Source organism: Zingiber officinale, chromosome 8B (genome assembly GCF_018446385.1).
Source record: "Zingiber officinale cultivar Zhangliang chromosome 8B, Zo_v1.1, whole genome shotgun sequence".
NCBI classification, from domain to species: domain Eukaryota; kingdom Viridiplantae; phylum Streptophyta; class Magnoliopsida; order Zingiberales; family Zingiberaceae; genus Zingiber; species Zingiber officinale.
The window spans coordinates 1,409,764-1,430,331 of record NC_056001.1 but is presented as its reverse complement, the minus strand read 5'-3'; the positions used below and the strand labels follow the sequence as shown (position 1 = coordinate 1,430,331).

The 20,568-nt window shown below is 35.0% G+C and overlaps 2 protein-coding genes across 2 annotated transcripts; one reads left to right on the top strand and one right to left on the bottom strand.

The window, feature by feature from the left end:
• Positions 1–271: 271 nt before the first annotated feature.
• On the top strand, positions 272–4,933 carry LOC122016128 (V-type proton ATPase subunit d2). Its single transcript, XM_042573333.1, has 10 exons — positions 272–613; positions 1,405–1,525; positions 1,689–1,796; positions 1,864–1,966; positions 2,103–2,183; positions 2,272–2,357; positions 2,494–2,553; positions 2,641–2,689; positions 3,837–3,971; positions 4,588–4,933. The coding sequence occupies exons 1-10, from the start codon at positions 433–435 to the stop codon at positions 4,717–4,719; spliced, it is 1,056 nt and encodes a 351-aa protein (XP_042429267.1). The 5' UTR covers positions 272–432; the 3' UTR covers positions 4,720–4,933.
• Positions 4,934–5,990: 1,057 nt separating this feature from the next.
• On the bottom strand, positions 5,991–20,049 carry LOC122015268 (delta-1-pyrroline-5-carboxylate dehydrogenase 12A1, mitochondrial-like). The gene is made up of 16 exons (XM_042572066.1): positions 19,802–20,049; positions 18,934–19,010; positions 17,499–17,602; positions 17,182–17,249; positions 15,736–15,793; positions 15,469–15,582; positions 13,903–13,986; positions 12,477–12,581; positions 10,219–10,332; positions 9,859–9,990; positions 9,674–9,763; positions 8,804–8,893; positions 8,171–8,380; positions 7,002–7,112; positions 6,389–6,468; positions 5,991–6,302 (listed from the first exon to the last, which is right to left on the bottom strand). Exons 1-16 carry the CDS (start codon positions 19,876–19,878, stop codon positions 6,164–6,166), a joined length of 1,653 nt encoding a protein of 550 aa, XP_042428000.1. The 5' UTR covers positions 19,879–20,049; the 3' UTR covers positions 5,991–6,163.
• Positions 20,050–20,568: the final 519 nt, after the last annotated feature.

The following is a 20,568-nucleotide window of genomic DNA, read 5'->3' as shown; positions in this document are numbered from 1 at the left end:
ATTTTCAAGGGAGATAAATTCAATGGCAATCCAATAATTGACTTTAGAAGTCATTTCATGCCTAAATAAATGAAAAAGAATATACAACAAAATTAAGTTGAATGATGGGCCACTGCTGGCCCAGATGGCGAGGCTTCGGGCCGCACGTGATTTTCATCTGACCCAGTTGCTCCGCGCTCCCGATGGAAGAAAGGCAACATTAACGCGAGTTAATTAGCGATTTGCCACGACCGTTAAACGTGGCGGAATCGCAGCATCCGACGACGAGGGCTTGGGGCTCCGTCGTCGACATTCGTTACGTTACTTAAGTCGTGAACAAAATCGTGGTGCTGTCCGCCTCGGTCCCGAGCATAACGAGGCCGTGTGGTTGAGAAGAGATCGGATCATTCGACCGTGGAAGCATCCGCGAGGAGGCGGCCGGAGGGCGAAGCGATGTACGGATTCGAGGCGCTCACGTTCAACGTCCATGGCGGGTACCTGGAGGCCATCGTCCGCGGCTACCGCTCCGGCCTCCTCACCGCCGCCGACTACAACAACCTCTGCCAGTGCGAGACCCTCGACGACGTCAAGATGCACCTCTCCGCAACCGAGTACGGGCCGTACCTACAGAACGGTGCGTTGGGATCTCAACTTGGTTCTCGATTCTATGCACTTTCCCAAATTTATGCTGCTGGATTTATCTGTTGCATTATACAGTTGCAATTTTGGGCTTGTTTTTGGGCATCAAGTTTGGATGTTGAATAGGATTTATGATTACCTGGTTGGCATGTTCTGAGTTCCTGTATGCCTGATCAGAAACCTGATTCAGATCTCTTCCTCTGGCGCGGGTCTAGGAAAAAGGGAGTTAGTGGTTCCCCTTTTTCCATTGTAAATTCTATAATTAATTTTTGATAAAACCTTTGTAAGGAGAATTTGTGAAGGATAAAGGCTCGAGGGTTTCATGTGTCGTATTCTTGAATACGATCGAATCTAAGCTTGCATAACCGTTGCATCAAACGTGATTTTTCACACATCTAATGCAGAGACTCAATTGATTGTGTAAATAATTAAGTTTATTTAAATTTCATAAATGTTAGTGAGCTTACTAAATTCATTTCTTAGCTCTAGCTGAATACATCACGGAGTAGATGCAACATGAGAAGGCAACAATGCACAAGTCGACAAGAATCCTTGTTCATTGTGACATATTTTGACTCTTGAATACATGGTCAAGTTGAAGCTAGCGCTACTCTAGTATACATCGATAATTGCTTAACAATATGGTTATAATAAGCACTGATGATATTTTACAAATATCATCTAACTTTGCTTATGTTTATATATGAACTAAGTTCTGTATTAGCCTTCGTTTAGTTGATGTAGATGTTATCTTGCCATCTTATAACAAACTGTAATTGCATGCAGAGCCATCTCCTTTACATACAACTACCATTGTGGAGAAATGCACTCTTAAACTTGTGGATGAGTATAAGCATATGCTGTGTCAGGCAACAGAGCCTTTATCAACCTTCTTGGAATATATAACGTAAGCATTACTCTAAGCATTGTTTTTACATGTTTATTCTTAGTTGTTGCCACTTCTCTGGTTCCCAGTGTAATGTTTTCCTGCTTTACAAACTAGTTTTTATTTCTAACTAATTTCTTTGGACATCCAATGGAAACATTGACACACCTGTTGATCCTGATAGGTATGGTTACATGATCGACAATGTTGTTCTTATTGTCACCGGCACATTGCATGAGAGAGATGTTCAGGAACTGCTGGAAAAATGCCACCCTTTAGGAATGTTTGATAGGTATGTCCTCTCTGTTCTGTCTATTTTTGGTGTTAACATATTGAGATCTTGAGCATCTTTTCTGCAGCATTGCAACACTTGCAGTTGCCCAAAATATGCGGGAACTTTACAGATTGGTTCTTGTTGATACACCATTGGCACCATATTTCTCAGAGTGCATCACATCAGAGGTGCTGTTTGTCAAAATTTTGTCTATTTCCTCGTTCTTTTTTGTGTGGCAGCTGCAAAGAATAAGTATACCTGGATAATTGGAAAAACATATACTTGTTTAATTGCAAAGACTTTATCTTTATTTGACTCTGTCAGGATTTGGATGATATGAATATAGAGATCATGAGGAATACCTTGTACAAGGCCTACCTTGAAGATTTCTATAACTTCTGTCAGGTAAACAATGATGACATATCACAATATCTATGATTGAAAAAGATAGTCTGTTCTACTACTTTTGGCTTAAAGTGTTACATCAAAACAGAAACTAGGCGGAGCAACTGCTGAAATCATGTCCGATCTTCTTGCATTTGAAGCTGATAGAAGGGCTGTCAATATTACTATAAATAGGTGAGCCAAAATTAAACTTCAGATTATTCAAGTGGTGGCCATGTTCATCGTATTGTTTACCCAACACATTCATCAAAGTTTAAAAATTTGTAAGCATGAGATTTTTTGCTCATTAATTGAGGGCTTGGTTTTACAGCATTGGCACTGAGTTGACTAGAGATGATCGCCGGAAGCTTTATTCTAATTTCGGTTTGTTGTATGGTTTTCACCCTTCTATCATATAATTATTTTGCTTGTATTGGTTGTTTGCACTCTTCTTATAGATTTTTTTTTTTCTTTACAGATATCCCTATGGCCATGAAGAACTTGCTATCTGTGAGGATATTGACCAGGTAAGATAGTTAAATTGCTTGTCAAATTAGATCATCTACCTCCAAAGTTTGAGTTTTAGGAAAAACTAATTTCTTTTCTTTATAACACTCCCACAGAAGTTCGATTGGGCAGTTCGGTTGGATTTGCCTAAGTCCAATATGCCCACTTGGGTATAATATAGGGCATTGACAAGATCCCAGGACATGACTTGTTGTGATACTATTTTAAGCTATAAGGAAAAGCACTTGATCTATATTATTGTGTTGGTCTTACCATCCATTACATTTTTTTGATGAAACACACCGACCTATCCTAGAAGACCAGAATTCAAAGTGTTGAGGAATCAATTTCAGTCCCAGACTAAAATGGCCATGCACTAATGCCAACTTGTGCCAACATAAGGTATAGGTCAGCATAGGTGAATAGCGCTGACTGGCACCAATCATTTATAGGGAGATTAAGTGACAAAAGAGGAGAGGGAATGAGTGTATCAATTGCTATAATGCCATGGTAGCTAGGATATGTTAGAAAAGAAGCTTACCATTCATCTCAGTCACCACATATTACTTGTTGGGCCTTCCTTAATTACTTTTCATCAACTTTGCCATTTGACAGTCACTGTCAACAAGAAACAAGACATCTAATTTGATTTTGCATTACACCATTGTGTTGCATTTTAATGTAGGTGGGGAATGGTGACATCTCATCCAAAAAGTGTCAAAATCACTCATATTCAGATGCATATTGCCTAAGTTGTATTAGTATCGAAAAAGGCCAATCCGCTCTTTCTTGAAATGTTAGTCATCATAAAGATCTAAGGATAAAAGTATGTTAATCATCTCATAGAAGGAATAGAGAAAGGGATGAAAGAAGTTGTTTAAGTTGCACGAAGGAATAGGTATTGGGAAAGAAATAATTCTTGTTGTGTTTAATTGGAGAGAAGTATAGAAGCCTAAATTTCAGTTGGGGACTAAATCGTGCCTATCTGTCAAGGACCAGTTGGCATTTGTTGATCAACCAAGAAGGCTGGTTTTTCTTCCTTCCAGTTCCACTCTAATTTGGTGTAGACAATATAGCTTGTTGGAAGGAAATAAATTGTCACTTTCTTTCTCTCTCATTTAAAGCAAGCACACCTTAAACATGATTGCATTTATATTTTTGTTTCAGGTCCGTGGCGTGATGGAAAAATATCCACCATACCAGTCCATTTTTGCCAAGATATCCTACGGAGAAAGTCAGATGCTGGACAAAGCATTTTATGAAGAGGAAGTAAAGAGGCTCTGTTTGGCTTTTGAGCAGCAGGTAAGCATCATCCACCAATTGCTTGATAGGATAGATTAAAACTGATTTATATCATTGTTGTAAATCATTAACTAATAAAGATAGTTATTGATTTTTAAGATTGTGTGGCCTGCTTGATCCACCTGACTCTGAAATTTTTTGATTGTGAGTCTAGATGAATTTTGTCAATTTGCTTGCTCTCTAATTTTGTATTGACAAAAGGATATCACTAACTTTCCCCTAATTCCGATGTTTGTTGTTTATGTTTAACTTCTCAAACTTTTCCACCATCTTTGTATGTGGAGGATTTTGTCGATCCTTTTGGCCAAAGACACTTCTTTGACATGACTATTTTATTCAGAGGGTGTGTTTTCCTTGATTTTACACGTACTGTGATTGCTCATACAACAGAACTTGGTCCACAAGAATCACACTGCATTTGTGTTAATAATCCAATTTGCTCGATATATGAATCTCTCAGGGAATTGTAAGTTTGAGATAATTGAATTTTCTTCCTGTTTTCTTAAAAATACCAAATGAGTTGCAGAATTCTCTCTACATGCTTGTTTATGGACGTTGTTCTTTTTGGATGAACTAATTCACCAGTTCTAATCAATTCTCACAATGGCGAGTGCAGTTTCACTATGCTGTTTTCTTCGCCTATATGAGATTGAGTGAGCAGGAGATAAGGAATCTGATGTGGATCTCGGAATGCGTGGCGCAGAATCAGAAGTCCAGAATCCATGATAGTGTGGTCTTCATTTTCTGAGTGCTGCATGAGAGCACAAAATTATGCCTGGAGATGCTCCTTCCATCATTTAATTCTCTTGCTATCTCTTTACTTGCCTAAAACCATGGTACATGCATTGTTTTTATCAGCATAACGTGTGTGGCACTTAAATTTGAAATATAAAATAAGCTGTAAGTTGCATTAGAAAGGAATGTGATTCCTTTCAAATATAGTGAAATTTTGAACAATTTGAGTTTGATGTTTTCCTTGTCTGGTAAAAGGCGATTCATTCGCTCCCAATGCCTTAGTCAATTCGTCCTTAGGTTAATATGGAGGAGGTAAATTATGAATGACTACTGACCATTAATACATATGGTAAGATATGGAGAGAGGTATATTCGGACACATTATGTTTTGATCTCAAGATCTCATGTGATAATATTTTGTCTTAATCACCGATTGTCAATTTGATAAAGAAAAGATGATGAATCAAATATTCTTGGATAATATATACATAGCCACACACATACATTTTATCTTAGTTTGTTAATGAAGATGTAACATTTTATCTTTTTACGATTTTTTTTTTTTTTGCTAGTTTGGAGTGGTACATGATTTGATATATGCACCAATAAAATACAAATGCAATTGATTATATGATTGTAAAATTATATATCATGTTTTTCGACTTAAAATTTTTAAGATAAAAAAAAATATTCTGATGCACAGTGCTCTTATCATGCAAAGTCCCGAAGAAGGATTCATTATATGTAATCTTATCTTTTTTTTTTTTTTATAAAAGACGGTTCCCAAGATTCAAATTCGTGGCTTTTTGGTTGACAATAATTTTAAAAAATTTTAAGATACTGCAATAAATAAATAAATTTATTAAATTGATCTTTAGCTAACCTATGATTCTTATTTCTAGTTGAGTAGCTTGACAAGTTTTTCAATAAAAAAATTTTAAGATACTGCAATAAATAAATAAATTTAGTAAATTGATCTTTAGCTAACATATGATTCTTATTTCTATTTGAGTAGCTTGACAAGTTTTTCAATAGATGTGTCGAATGCAAATTGATGATATGATTAATATTTACACGACTAAATCTATATCTAATTTGGCACCACATCTACTAAAGATCCTAAAGATTGAACAACCTCATGAGCACAGATTGGACAGGGAAACCAAAAAGATGCAAATTGCAACTTTCCATCAAAGCATATCATTCTTTGGATGACAGATCAGATTGATTGGCAATCTAAAAAAAAATCAACTATTTATACTGGTGCTGCGGGAACGCCAATTATTGACCAAGAAATTTTATAAATCAAAAATATGCAAATTGCAACTTTCCATCAAAACATATACCTGAAGAAATTTTCCCTATTTATTTTCCAGCCATCCTTTCGAATGCATTTAAAAGCATTAACCTCGCTGTTTAACCCGATAGATTACTAGTCTATCATGTTCGAAATTGGTTTATGAAGGTGGTGGGAGTTCCCAATTGCGTGGCACGGGCCCAATATCAAGTATAACCTCTCGGTGACTAGACCAAACAAGTTTGATTGCTTCAGGTGTACCAATTCCTGCACCTCTTGGGTCACCAGCTGGCCCAAACCTTGAATTTTAATGGTATCAAACATGAGTTTTTTTTTTTTAATAATTATACAATGAAGCAAACATATAATGCCTAAATAAACTAACCAATGGTTTTGTGGAGCTCCTGTGGTCCTAGCCCTGATTCCAGCATATGTTGTCCCATTCACTGATTTCCCAAGAACTTCCTGCATATATTCAAAATGAGGGACGCAATATGCAAATAGGTAATAAGTGGAAAAAAGTTCAAGCTTCAGATGTAGAATGTGTAAAAGAAACTTTGAAAGTTGGCAAAAGGCGACCGCGCTCATCTTCAGTGCCCCCGTCAATCAGTCCCAGAGTTAATACAGAGTGATAGTACATGGGGTGTGATAGTACTAGTAAGTTCTACAATATACAAATGGGTGAAATTGATCGCTCAGGTTTTTTTTTTTTTTTTTTTTTGTGTGTGTGTGTGTTATTTTCCCTCCTCCCCATTCTTCTCCCACTTCCCTCCTATTATACACCAATGTAGACAAGCTATGCAGGCTTGCTCTAATTTATGACACTTGGATCTGTAAAATTTTAGGTCAGCCAAACATTTAGTTGGAAAATGCAATCCAGATTAGAGCCAACAATTAAGACGTTCCATGGTTCCTTCAGCAAATGAATAGTTGAAAAGAATAAGTAATATGTGTGTCTGTGGAGCGACCTAATTTATTGAGACAATTGCAAATTATACCTGCAAAAACAAGGGATCATTTGAGACCACAGCAGCGGTCAAATGTGCATGCATCCTCTCACAAACATCCAACACCTCAGTGAGTTGATCATGCTTGTAGTAGGTAACAATCTGAGCAAGGAAAATTTTCAGCAAGTTTGACTAGTAGATGTAATCCCCAAAAACAAGAGAATGAATAAGAACAATAAAGATAGGCTATAATAAAGATATACTTTGCAATAAATTATAGAAGAAATGAGAAAGCTTAGCATTAGACAATATCATGTAATTCAAGGAAGGGAAAAGGGAAAAACAGGATCAGGAATAAACAAAGAATGAAGGAAATATCTGACACACACGTCATTTAGAACACAGACATTGTTTCGAAATAAACTGCAAGAACCAAAGACCTTACATAGTTTGGCGTTTCAGAATATTTCCATGTTCAAGACAAAGAAGAACCTCACATGACGAAAGCAATAAAAAATTTTCATATTATTTTCTCTGTAATTCCTACCCTAACAAATTTGAGGATGATTTTTTTCCTTTTTCTTTTTGCATCATTCTTATTTTCACTTGTATTGTAGTGTTAATGATTTTCTAAATGAAGGCTCGCATCTACCATTTCTCCTCCACACTATCTATCTTCTGACCTGCATTACATTCTGACATATACTGTTTGTGTCACTTGTGTTGGGGAGCCAACTATAATCTGATGCAAAGGAGTATTATAGTGCCAATATCATTGAGATAGTTAATCAAGTGCTTGTTACGATTCAATTGCTTGTTTAAAATTACAAAGAAAAAGAGAATATCTTCCGACACACTGAGTATGACCGTAGAAAAGGTGTTGTGCACATTTAATTATGGCATCCTTGTCCCAGAAACCATATTGTAATGGGTTCTTTCTGCATTAATGAGAACAGACAATATTATTATAATACTTGTAAACCACCATTAAATATCAAAACCATTTTTTCTCAGATGAAAGATCAGTTATAATCCTGACAACTATTGAAGAAACAGACCAACCAATGAAATGTGTAACTAATAAATCAGCAAGCTTCCCTCTCAGAAACAAAATAATAATGCAACTATGAATATCATAATCCATAACTGCAAAATTCATTATGAAAAATCATTTTACAAGAAAAAAAAGTACCTTGCATTTCAGCTAGAGTGACACATACCTGGAATGGCCCAAAGATCTCTTTTGTAGCAAGCTCAAAGTTATGAGGTTTAAGCATTTCTTCTAATGGAACAAAGACAGCAGTTGGTTTCAGGGCTCCATAGATTTTTGGAATAGAATGATTCTCCAATTCTTGACCACCGAAGAGTAGCTTAGATCCTGGGATCTTAAGCAAGCTATCTACATGTTCTAGCATGCTTTCTGTTGTAAACTGTTAGAAAATGAATTCTCTGTAAGTGCATAGAGGTGTAAGAATTGATTGCTACACTTGCAAACTATAGACATAAAAATAACTCATAATCTGCATAACCATAATTCTTAGAGGTTATAATCAGAAGAAGACAGATATTCTAACTAATTAGGTTACTCTATAGCTGAAAAGGAGCCAAGTCAAATAAAAGTCATACATATTCAAACTTGTTTATCAAAAAAATAATAATAATAATAAGCAGAGCTTAAAAATTTGTGTTGAAGGTTATTTAATTATTAATGTAATAAGCCCAGTAGTTGTTTAATTATAAGTTAATTAAGCTCAATTAGATGCAATTAATGTTTACAACTACGCTAAGACCTTGATTCAAATAAAAACTAACTAATTGTTACTAGTAATAAACTGTCCAACTTAATCACTTACAGTAAGAACAGGTCCAATAGTTAAATCCTGCAGTGTCCTTCTCTCTGCTAGATGTTGTATTTTAGATAGAAGCTCACTAGCAGTCCAATTCTGCACACAACATTAAGTTTTTTGCATGGATTATTAAAAAAATGATGCATTAGAGAAAAATGTGGCTATGGTTCAGTAAGGGAAAAGATACCTACTATAAAAAAAATGTTATCAATATTCTACCTCAATATTTAAGATTATCTTTCTGTTTGAAACGGAAACAAACACTTCAAGACATAGCCCTTGACAAAGCATTCACTACTCTCATTTTCATTTATACTGTCAAACTCAATACAGCTCCAACAGTGGTAAGATTGGTTCAAATATGTTATTCAAGAAACAGGATTAGTTCAAAGATGTATTTAAAGAAACATGATTTGTTCAAAGATAAATCATAAAGTACATAACTGTACTTAGAAGGTAGATGCAAGTTCACCATCAACATCTATGTCAGACTAATTTGATCTAGAATACAGCACATTATGATGAAGTTCTTAAGAAAGGAGGTCATAGATTGATTTATCTGATCTAACGAAATAACTAGTTAATACTTTGGTTAACTTAACCAGTCTGAGTATTCACGGACTGACCATTACTAATAAATTGTTGTATGAATTGTGTCAATGCCTCTTTCACATGGCACCAACTGCACCATGTTGTTGTCAGCACTACATCATGCCAACATGAGAGAACAGAGTTTTGCCATCTAATATTTGCAACTTCTTGTGTGAATTGTTAATGCATGTGTGGAAACCTTTAATGTGCACTACATTTTAGCCCATGCCAAAATATGCCAATCAGTAAAAATTCTTTTATAATACTTTAGATAATAAATAGTACCTCATGAATGAAGAGGATTGACTGTGCAGAGCACTTCTGACCACTACAGGCATAGGCATCTTGATCGCACACCCATGCAACATAATCAACCTATGAAAATGAAAAGAGTGTTGGTTTAAAATAACTTAACATACAAAGGCTTAAATGGTTTGAAAGGTCCTTTGAGGCTTGAACAGTTGACAGACCTCTTGAACATCCGGGCCAAGAATTTTCCAGTCAAAACCTGCATCTTCCAATTTAATGCGACCTTTTAAGTCCACTGCCAATTTGTCAGCCACTCGTGAACTTCCAGTAAAAAGTGTCATCTGTGGCTTTGCCTGGGTGAAGGAAGCAGAAAAATGCACTAAATACCAGATAAAAAGAAAACCAAACAATAAACACAATTATATAAAAGTCCCAATGTTTAAGCACACACCAATACATGAAATGAACTCCAAAATCTCAGGGGTGGGAGCTTTCTAAGCTCCCCTAAGGTCACACTACATTAACCTTTTTAGCAAAATAACGAATAATAAATGATTATTGAATTTATTATAAATACAAACCTCTATCAAAAGTTTGTTCATTGTTTTACCATCAGAGTTGATGAAGTCAACATCCTCCTTGGGTAAGCCACAATCGTGAAGTAGCCGAAGCATCTGCTCCATCACAATGCTTACCTATGGCAACCATAACATACCATTAGTTGTGCACACTGTACAAGTTATTCCAACAGTCCACTTAGAGCAAAGGAAAAGAATAGCAGCTGGAAGACATGTTTGAAGAAAGTAACACTGGATGCTTGATGTGGCAGTAACACAGATCATAAATATGATTATCCACATATGATTCAATGATACAACATGTGACAGTAATCTATTACATACTAATGTTTGTTTATTTACTAATATTATTGATGACTAATTAAATTTTGAGTGTTTTGGCCTAGGTTTGAGTTTACTTTCCATCCTAAATACTTAGGATAGCCTTGGTGCAACGGTAAAATTGTTGCAATGTGACCTTGATTGCAGTCTAATGGATTGTGAATTGATGTTTCAGCCTAATTGATTTGAGCTAAATCAAGGATTATATATATGGTCAGGGCCTAATTAGGGTCATGGTATTTGGACCAAGAATGAACTATTTAGGGTTTAATGGGCTCTAGTGGTTTTTTAGTGGCTGAACCAGTTCTTTAGAAGCTGAGTCAGAGTGAATTGCTCTAGCTGAACCTGTTAGAGTTTGGTATATTTAATTAAAGCTTTGCCTACTGTAACCTATTTCTTCTTGCAGATCACTCTTCCTGTATTGGTATGCCCCCTTCTGATCTGATTGACACTGCATGTCTCCTCCATCCTGACTTCTTGCCTCCTCTCCCTTCTAGATCTGCCACCTCTTTATTTGTTAACCCTCATTTCTTTCACTCATTCCTTCACTTTGCCGATGGCTTTGCCATCATTGAGATGTCATGATCGCATTCCATCATCCTTGCCTTTTTCAAACTTCAATTCGTCGATCATATCTTCTCCTATGTGGGATCCAATGATGGGCATACCATGGGTGCTAAATGCTGGGACCTTTGACACCGGATAGAGGGGGTGAATAGCCGATGTCCCACGTCGTTTGCTTTCCTATACTTGTTAGCGCAGTGGAAATACAAAACAATAAGTATGAAAGCTAAAGACAAGAATAAAGAAAAATACAAACCCTAACACATTTTGTTTAACGTGGTTCGAAGATGATGCTCCTTAATTCGTCGGTGGATCAATCCCCGAAACTCCGGCTATCTCAAGCCTCCTTGTCGGTGGAGAAATTTCACCACAACCTTGATCAAGAGCACTTGGATCACGAAAACTTGGAGACTCTAATTAGAAGTTAGCCACCTCTAATTTCGTCAGCCATGTCAGTCATCCCGAGCTCCATTATATAGAGCTCAGGAGGAAACACACAAGCTATGTTTCCGCTACTTACCGGTCGCATATGTGGAATTCGACCGTTACAACCTAACAACTCAATTTCAGTCGACTGCTCACCATGGATCAGTTGACTGGTCTTCATAGGTAAAGCAAACAGAAGTATTCTATTCGTTGCACTAGTAACTTTAGCAGCTGGACCAGTTGAAGGTAACTTTACTAGTCAACTAGTAACCCTACAACCACAAACTCTGCATTTGTCCGAGTTACTAGTTCTCAACCACCAGTCGACTTAGACATATACCAATCGACTGGTAAACCCTGACTTAGGGTTTTACCCCCGAGTACAATCACTCATGCACTCGTCCTCCATGAACAACTTTGACCTTGCCTTTTAACCTCCTCCATCAACCTTGTGTCCCTCGGATGCTTCCCTATCCTTCACGTCTTGCCTTCAAGAGTTTCCTTCGGTCTTGTCCTTGTCGTCGAGTCTTCCTTTACCCAAAGGCTCCTTACCTTTGGGTCTTCATCCTTGCCACGAAGCTCTGGGTCTTCACCTTGCCAAGTCACACTTGGACTTACACGGCCATGCCTCAAGTTTGGACTTACACCGCCAAGTCTCCCATGCTTGGACTTCACCTCTGCCAAGATCTCACTTGGTTTTTTCTTGTACTTGTACACTTAATAGTGCATATCAAATACCGATACAAACCCTAACTTAAACCCTTTGCCTAAATATCAAAACCTAAAGGTACAACGATTGCTCCAACACTAAAGATCAGTCAGAAAATACTAAACAACATTTAATCCGAGCACTTTAGCTAAAATTCTTTAAGAAAATGCATTATCATAGGAGAAATACCAAACAACAAGTAGTTATTTAAATAGAGGCAACAGGATCATCCTTGCTTTACCTTGCTATCAACTTTAAGAATTGGCTTATTGCCCATGTACAGTGCCCCCATTAGTTGCAACACAGGGATCTCCATTGGAAAATTAAATGGCGTGATAATAGCAACCTGTTCAGAATACAATTTTTTTTTCTATTAAGAAATTTCATCCACATGTCAATTAAACAGATTGTAAAACTTATGCAATTAGCAGTTTTCTAACTTGTGAAACACTATAGCAGCAAAAGCCTCGAAAGCGAAAAATTCCATGGCCATTTATGATTGTAAGACTAAAGCCTTCATTGTGATATAAATTACTGTACAGGGATAAAAGCTTATACTTATTCTTCACCTTCCTGAGTGCATACACATACACATTAATTCCATAAAGACAATGATAATCCCTCAGAGAATCTCATATTCAAATATTTATTGTTCATTTCTCAAATCAGACATTCAACTTGAATAATTTGGAAGATCAACCCTGTGTAAAAATTAGGAAAAGATATAGAAATTTAAAGACAAATATGCATTCACAAATACAAGGATAAGTTGTTCATATGTCCACGGAGGGCACTGTTCATTATGCATCAAATGCAATAATATCAACCACCATTAACCTTTGACAAAGCCACATATTACCTAATTCTAGAACTAGAATAAATATGCCTCATTTGAAGAGCCAATGCAAGCAATCAAGAGGTTGCATCATATCTTAATACGTTTACTTATAAGACAGGTGTCCGTACAAAAGTAGCTTAACTTACTAGTTTCCAAGGTACTTTCCTAGCATGCCAACTTCAAAATTTATGATAATAAATTGCCAATTTCCACATGTAAGTCCCATAGACATTATTAGATGGTCAAGCCACAAATGAAGGTAACTGAAATATTCCAAGAAAACTTGTGGGCTTTAAGTGGGTGTATGTCTATCTATTTGAATATCTTAAATGTCTAATCTTATTATTTATCTGTTGAAAATGAGAAGTAAATGCGTAAAATGAGTATCTGTGTAAGTAGTTATAGATATGTAAGAAGAATATTCATGTAATTAGATAAATAAAGTATAGTAATGATGCCATTTCAACCTCAGCGGCAGGTGAAGATAATTTTTGGTTCTCCCCCATTTTACCAACAAAAATATTTAATATTTAGATGCCAAGAAGCTGTATGTAGAATTTGAAACAACACATATAATTTGGCTAATGATGTGTCGATTAACATGCGGTCATGCACTTATCTCATGTGCCTTGCAAGTTGCATCTCATTTGAGACAAATCTGAAAGGCATAGATGTCTGAGTAGATAGGATAAACAAACATGTAGCAAGAATTCTAAAATTTTTGTGCTTCAAGAATGATCAAAGTCTAGAGAACAATCCACATTAACCTTCATTTTACGAGTCCTATATAAATAGTGCTAACTTAAGTATGTGGAGAAGAGATACTAACTGGACCATATGGCCATCGATAGCCATGGCTTTGCTGCCCAAGATAGTTGCCTGGTACTGCAAATGATCGAGCTAGAAAGCGGACCTGAGATAAAAATTATCAAAGATCATAGCAGAAAATCACTAACCACCACCCCAATTAAAAGGACCAAAAAATGACATCTAATGTAAATTAATAAAAAAATCACTAACCACCACCCCAATTAAAAGGACCAAAAAATGGCATCTAATGTAAATTAATAAAAACCTAGAATCCATACAAGAAATAATCACGACAAAAATAACAAAGTCAAACATCACATTAAATATCCAGAAATTACAATAAAAAGAATGTTAACTCATTAAACATAAAATGGTATCTTTAGTTTTATCTCCATCCACTTTCCACTTCCCTGAATTATGAAATCACAGATGGTGACGAGGTAAACAATTGTTAGTAATTATTGTGTTGCCAAAAGAACATTTGTTAACAAAGACGTAGCCAGATATTTATGTGAGTGGGGCCATTATCTTATTGTCTGGCATTTCTGATAAGTTGGTGTTTATGGCATTGTAATAAAGTGATTCAATGACTGTGAGATCACAGCAAGCCATCATTTAATCAGTAGCCGCTATGAAAAGAAAGACTTAGGTTTGAGGAAGAAAACAATAAGAACTTACTCTGAATATAGGTTGAGAGGTGATGTGCGATGACTAAGATATTTTTTTTGGTGATAGATGACATGTTATGGCTAATGAAAAGTTAAGAATAAGCCTAGTAAAACCAAAAGGAATAATTTGACCAGTGAAATAGAGAACAAATATCAATGTACTTAAAGATAGTGTAGAAAGAGGAAGAACTGTGATAGATGTGCTAAGTTACTAGAAAGGAAAACTAAAAATATATTATTTTAAACAATTAGTTGTAGATTCAATAGTTGCCAAAATATGAGAATTTATAAAAATATATACTCATATACATCCAGTGACAGTAAATTCTGTAGGAAGATAATTTCGAATTTCAATTAGTTAGTGATCATATAAGCTATTATCGTTGCAAACACAAATACATATAATGTACTTCTAATTACCAATGCTTTGCTAGAAAAATTCATTGGGGTCAAATGACCCCACTCTAAACATGCAGGCTACGTTCCTGTTTATTGATACAATTTTGAAAGTGAAATAATTGTATTTTTTAAAATAAGAATGGATAATTGAATAACTTGAATGAGTATCAATCGTCGATTCAAATCATTCCACCTAGAAAGCAATAGCAGATTATTGCTAGGATGACCTAAATGATGCCCTTGGAGAAAAATAGTAGAAGACAAAACTGCAACTGTTTCATGATATAACAAAACATAAATGTCAAGTGCCAACTCTAGTAAAGCTCTAGGTCTAATTATTTAGCATAATACTCAAGTTGGCTTGAGCATAAAGTAAATGTAAGCATTTTTATGTACTTATTCTCTATCTCAAACAAAGTGAAGTAGGATTTTTATTAGAAATAGGAACCATGAACAGATAAACCAACAGAATATAAGGATCTAGCATTTACATTTACATGACACTATTTTGCTTATACCTGGTCGCCAGAAAAATTCTCCAAAAATTTCTGAGTAACAGTGACTTCACCAAGAGCTTGTGCAAAACTCTTTGGAGATACTCTCTGGATAAGCCTTGCAAAATATTCTGAAACCTGATATTGCATACAAGCATCCATGTCAGTAAATAATCAGAAACACAGTCCATTGTTCATTCCAAAGAATGTTCACTAATCATCATGGCTATCATAATTAGTTAAAGAATAAATAATAATAATAAATACACTCTATAATTCAAAGGTATGTACTTCAGGCTGTCCAAGGATTTGTGCTGATTTTGCTGAGATTTCACCAAATAGTAGATATCTACAAAATATAACCATAAAATCAGCCATCAGACATAAGAAAAAAGTAATAATACTTTAAAGTTTCAACCAATGATGAAATCAGATTAAGTAAATAAAGATCATTGTGTCCTCTCTTAATAATTCAACAGCAATTGACAATCTAGCTAATGCACTTCAAATAAAGGAATGAAGTAAGATGCAAAGAAATGGTTTTCCAGTTAATGCCCTCGACAGAAATGCTTTGTTGTGTTCAGTGAGTTTTAATATATTTCTTGAAAACTTGAATATGACTCTATTTTAATAATATTTTAATGTCTGTCACCTAGAAGCTGCCTAGGCGCTAGTTAGTTGGCTGACCCCTCATTGTCTAGAACATTTTTTAACAATTTGATTCAAATAGAATGAACCTTCAACTAAATGGATGAAATTTGTAATCTAAAGTTAGTAGCAAATCAAATGGATTTTAAACCACAAGACTCAAATGATTAGCCCAAAGATAAAACCCAATGCATTCCAACATACATTATGAGAAGAGTTTTGTAGGCCACTCAAGCACTAGAAAGTTTGAAGAAGGTAATATTGCATGCAAATCTAGACTGAGATTTTGTCAGTCTGGATCCATAAAAGAGTCGCTAGGAAAATTCGACACTACAAGGTCAGTCCCCTCGCATGGGCATTATCAAGAATTTCTGATATCCACGCTATAATTAAATTGCATATGGATGATCCAAAATCTTGGAGAACAGGTCAGACTCTAACAGAGTGTTGAGAAAACTTTTTAATATCCTGCTGGTTTGCTTAATAAACAAGTAAATCTAACAAGTCACACAGTTATTTGGTCAGGCTGACAAGGGGTGGTCATCATAGATTTTGCAAAATATGCACCTCCACCAAGAAACTTAACTTGAATATCCACAACATCAACTTTTTGATCCAAATTGGATTTCACATTTCCTACCTCCACAAAGTTTGTCTTGTCAAACTGGATAACTTATCAAAAGAGAAAACATTATATCCCAAATTAAGATTCATAAATTCAACCAAAGATGGATTTTCTTGGAAATTCTTTTATTGTATTGTGGTCCAACATTTTTATATTTTGTTTACCAGATACAACCCTATAAATAAACTGGACAAAATTTTAGAACAAAGAAAAACCAGATTCAGTTTGAGATCTACTTATATATCCCTCTAGAATTTTAGGAGAATGCAAATCAATGAAAGATATAAGTTAGAAAAGGAGTTACTATATTTCAGAACTGTGCAAATATGCAGTACTTTTGAAACAATTGTGCAAATATGAGATTGGAGATGCAATCTGAAAGGCGACAGAATTGCTGTGATCATGTGATACATATTATCCAATTCCTGTATATATAAAAAATGTTAGAACGCTAAGAGTCTGACCTCTCTTGAGCTCTAAATGGATTGTGAAGTCCATGCTTTGGGCACCTAGACAAGCTGTCCACAAAAGGCTGCAAAAAAAAAGTGAAAATTAGATATACATAAAGGTAAAATAACTTAAGAGATCAGTTCCACGAAGAAAGAAAGCGCAGAACAGAGTAACAGTCTGATATTCCAATCAAAACTGTATTGGTGAATTGTAGGCGACCTCATGTAGTTTTGGTGAACTAATGTAGTTAACCCCATGCAGATGGAGATGTACCTGTCATTTTTTTTGCAAGAAAGGAAAAAAAAGTGAAGTAGCATTGGACACAGCATACCTTGATTTCTGATTCCTGAACCTCAGCAACTTTAATGAAAGGATCCCCGTTCAAGGGATCAAGCAGCCAATTTGAAGTAGAAGATGTTTTCCACTGACCCTGCACTAAACCAGCAAAAAAACCAAATTATCTTCCATGGAAATTCATGTAAACTAAAATTAAGTGATGAATGATGCACATAGCAGAGTCTCAAATATATGTATAATTCTAAATAGCAAGAAATAGAAAAATCATAAACGATTATGAAAGAAAAATAATAGTTAAGCCTAGGGATTAGGAATTGAGAACTGAAAACCAAAAGAATGAATAGGACCAATCCAAAACAAACAGAGAAAATTCAATTTAGAGGTAAAGCAGTTTGGTTTCAGTTTTTAAAATATGGAGGAAAAACTATTTTAGGTCAGTCAGGAACTGTAGAAAACCAAAAAACTTCCAACCAAAATAAATTTATGTATCATTTTGAAATACGGATAATTGCTAAATCTATCATGAAGTTTTAGTGTCTCAGCAAATCTAGCAAATGATACAAATATAAGTGACATACATAATTGAATTTCTCTTTTATTAGCAAATGCTACAAATATTCACTTTTAAATATGATTCTAACTAGACCAAACTGAAATACAAATATTCACTTTTAAATATTCATATGGAAGCAAATCTTGTAGTTTTGGCAGTTTCTATCTAATATGAATATTTTATTGATAAATAAATTACTAAAACAATTTCCACTTTTAAATAAATTAGTGATTTTAACAAAATTGAAAGCTCAAAGACCTGACCTTTTTTGGAGAGTAACTAATAATTGATTTCTATATTAAGATGATATTTCACTTTTGGGGGAAATTTAAAATCTTGAGAATTTTCAATGATGCCCCAAATATATTTCCCAGATTACTAGACAATTACAAAGATTGCGTCCTGGTCTTCATGAGTTATTTCCTTAATTTGGTGAGAATGGGAACTATTTCCACTTAACTCAAAGTTCATTAAGTTAATTGGACAATTATGGATGGAGTAAATAAGTGTTTTTGCATACTATTTGAGCTAACCTTATTCGTGCATAATTTGATCACATAAATAACTGACTTATACAATTTTCACTTGATCAACTTAGCCGATTTATAGCTAAACCTTTTTGGCCGTTGTAGAACTAAATTTGATTGCAATTGACAGCTATGCATCTAATGACCAATGTTCATATTGATTGATCAAACTCAGTCCCTATACAGGAGCAGAGTCAAATTCATGATATGGTCAATTAATAGTTTAGCACCTTAATTTCTTTAGCCTAAGTCTGGTCAATTAAATTGATGAATCTGTAAATCTGAATACTGTTTAAAATGACTATACCTACATTCTCAAAGGATCAAATAAATCTCACTCGTCAGCATTAAAGGAAAATATATTATTGACACAGATAACAGAGACTTACCCAAGTTGTTTACTTCTGCTGGCTGAGAACCTGAAAGATCAACTGGCACCGTAGCAAAAGACAGTGAATGTAGGGTTCTGTTGAAAGTTAAAATTAAACCAATCAGAATTTACATCATGTTTTGGCATACACGGGGTGCACAGAAAGATACAATCATTGAATCAAAATAGTTAGGCGCACAGCAAAACCAACTGAGAATTGAATCATTAACATAAACAAAATATACGAAGCATCCATCATAATAGTAGCATCTAGAAGTATACATTACCAGTCTATGGCCCAATAATGATGCAAACCACAATACTTTTTTTAACGGAGATTACAAGTTGAGCAGTACTGACATAAAACTAAGGTAATATGAATTTTGAATATTTTATTGAAATATAGCTTAATCCCGAGGAAAATAACCAAATCAAATGGGCAGACTCTAACAGCAGAGGACACTAAAATCAGATATATACAACAATTGTAACTTGATACGTCTACCAAAGAGGAAAAGTCTTTTTTTTCGTCCTCCAAATTTGTGGGTGGCAAAATACTTGACATGAGCCAAAATCCAACACATTACTGAATTGCAACGAGTCATCACAGAAACCGATCTTTGATTAGAGAAATGAATAGCTTCGAGGATCCCACTTCAATTTGGATCTCACTGGTCATTGGTTTTTTCTATTCGACCTTCAGTTTCGAATAAGATGACACCGCATCTCGCTTAAACGAACGACGATTCGCGAACAAATTTTGCTTAAAAAACTGCCAGAGCGGCTCGAAGAACATTCTTTTCTTTTCAGCCACGCGAAGCACCGAGTTCGGATACAAACACTATTAAGAACAAAAAAAATAGCGCTAGGGGGAGGGGAACCGACACCTCGAAGAACCAAGGAAGAAGCCAGAAGTCGCCCGGTGGGCTCTCGCCGTGATACCTCCTAATACGATTCGATTCATGGTGGCCGCTTTCGAGGCAATTGCGGGAACCCTACAGATCGCTCGGAGAAAGAAATCAGCGAGAAAGAGAGATCGAGACGGCAGGATCGGAGGTTTGGCCAGGCCAGCAGCGTCTGGCAATATGCGCCGAAACCACTGCTCTGTATCTGTATTATTATGCGACGAAGGTCTTCAAATTCTATACGGTCTCCGTGGAGCTTTATCCAGATCCCATCATTTAACCCCAAAGTATTTGAATTAAACGCTCATTAGTAAAAAAAAAATATAATAAAAGTTCACTGCTTACTATAGTTTTTATTAAAAACTATTTTTTTTAAAAAACATTAAAATAATATTTTATTATATTTACTTTTTATCCAATTTAATTAAAATTATTGTATAAACAATGTTGTTATATTAAAACAATCTTTATTAACTCAACTTGATTAAAATTCTTTAATTTAATTAAAAATTACTTTAATATTATCATGACAGCTATATTATTTCATCAAAATTACAATAGATGAAACATTATTATATCAATACTCTTTATTAACTTGCTTCTGAATTAAAATTTTTTATTTTAATTAAATTTAAATAATTTTGATTAAATTGTTAAAAAATATTTTAATATAAAATAATGATCATAGTTGCTAAAAATACACTTCAGCATAAAAAATAAAATGATTATTATTTTAATATTTCTTAAAT